The sequence below is a fragment of the Corvus brachyrhynchos genome, unplaced genomic scaffold, assembly GCF_000691975.1.
Source record: "Corvus brachyrhynchos isolate BGI_N302 unplaced genomic scaffold, ASM69197v1 scaffold412, whole genome shotgun sequence".
Taxonomy (NCBI): Eukaryota; Metazoa; Chordata; class Aves; order Passeriformes; family Corvidae; genus Corvus; species Corvus brachyrhynchos.
Window position 1 is genome coordinate 1,304,438 of NW_008236761.1, and position 1,453 is coordinate 1,305,890.

General features: G+C 64.1%; 1 protein-coding gene across 1 annotated transcript in view; it reads right to left on the reverse strand.

Annotated features, from left to right (window-relative positions):
* LOC103625263 (rho guanine nucleotide exchange factor 17-like) overlaps positions 1 to 1,447 on the reverse strand; it is a gene marked incomplete at its 5' end in the record, with an annotated part of 9,820 nt that extends 8,373 nt beyond the window's left edge. The window contains one exon of the mRNA XM_017727082.1: positions 4 to 1,447. Within this exon, the coding sequence (XP_017582571.1) occupies positions 4 to 1,447 (1,444 nt within the window). The remainder of the gene's footprint in view (positions 1 to 3) is intronic.
* Positions 1,448 to 1,453: the final 6 nt, after the last annotated feature.

Genomic DNA, 1,453 nt, shown 5'->3' on the forward strand with positions numbered 1-1,453 from the left:
CGCCGGGCTGGCTGACAATGGTGCGAATGAGGCTGCTGTAGTCCCGGGGCCCATCGCTGCCCAGGGACAGGTCGCTGCCCGCGCTGCCCGCGCTGCCCGCGCTGGCGCCAGGCTGGGGGATGCCCGCCTTGGCGCTCAGCGAGCTCAGCAGGTTGCTGTCGACGGAGAAATTCTTCGCCTCCTCCGCCACCGAGCATCTCCGATGAGGCATGGGGTCACTGAGGGAGCGGTAGGGCTCAGTGCCACCCTCGCTGCCGCCCTCCATCCCATTGGCGCCCGCTGACGGGAACTTACGTCGGCGCCGCAGGCTGCCAGGGGTGCTCGGCGTCTCGGGTTTGCCAGCTGGAAGGTCTTCAACCGCTGCCGTCGGGTGAGCGGGCAGTGGCATTTCGGAGTCACCGGCTGCCAGTCCAGCACTGGGTAGCATCCAGGCGTCCACAGCTTCATGCAGGCCTTGGAAGGGGATCCCCATGGGCTCTGGCTCCGTGACGATGCCCTCGTCTGTCACGCTCGACTCGTGACCCGACAGCTCCTCCACAGATTTACTGCAAGCGAGGTTCTCCTCTGACTCCACATCCTTCAAACACCGTGTGCTCTCCACCCGTCCCCGAAGGGTTGCGTCTGTCGTCCCTGTCGGTGCCACCACCTCAGCGCCCTCCGCACCTCCACTGTCCTTCTGTTCGGCAGGAAAGCCGTAGTCCTGCTGGGAACCCATCCTGCTGATCTTCTCAAACACTTGCCTCGCCTCCTGGATGTACTGGTCCTGGATGACCATGGGGAGAGGATCCTCGTCCCCCTGCTGTCCCCCACTCGGAGCCACCCGGTCCTGGCTGTCAGTAGAGGCCAGGAGGAGCTCGGAGGAGCTCTGCTTCATGGTGCTCTGCAGGAAAAGCCGCCGCGTCCCAGATTTTTCAGAGCAGGTGAAGGACTTGGCGCGACGTAAAGTGGCCGTTAGGTCCTTGAGCGTTGGCCGCTCGCCTGGTGCCCAGCGGTTTTGGGGATGAGTGGCACCGCAGCTGCCTGGGGAGGGGCTGGCAACGCTGGAGCATCCATCAGAGCCCACGTCAAGGCCGATCCTCACCCCTTTCTTCTTCACCTTCAGCTCTGAGAGGTCTGATTTGAGGAAGCTGAGGAGCGTCAGGGTCTCGGTGGCAATGTCGGGGTTGGACAAGGACTTGCGGTGCTTGGCCCGCTCCCCTTCCAGCGCTGGCTGGTGCAGGCTCTCGCTCCCATAGTCCGGTTTTGCCTTGGCCACGCTCTGGGGCAGCTTGGGGCGGACACGAACCCCCGGCTGTCCCCACGCCAGGCCATCGCTGGCCCCGAAACTGGGCGATCGATAGATACCATAACCTGCCTGGAGAGTCCGTCCTTGGCTGGGCCAACAGATCCCAAACTGCTCCTCTTCCTTCAGCGTCTCCGTGCTGGAATAACGACTGCTGCTGCGTGACCCGCC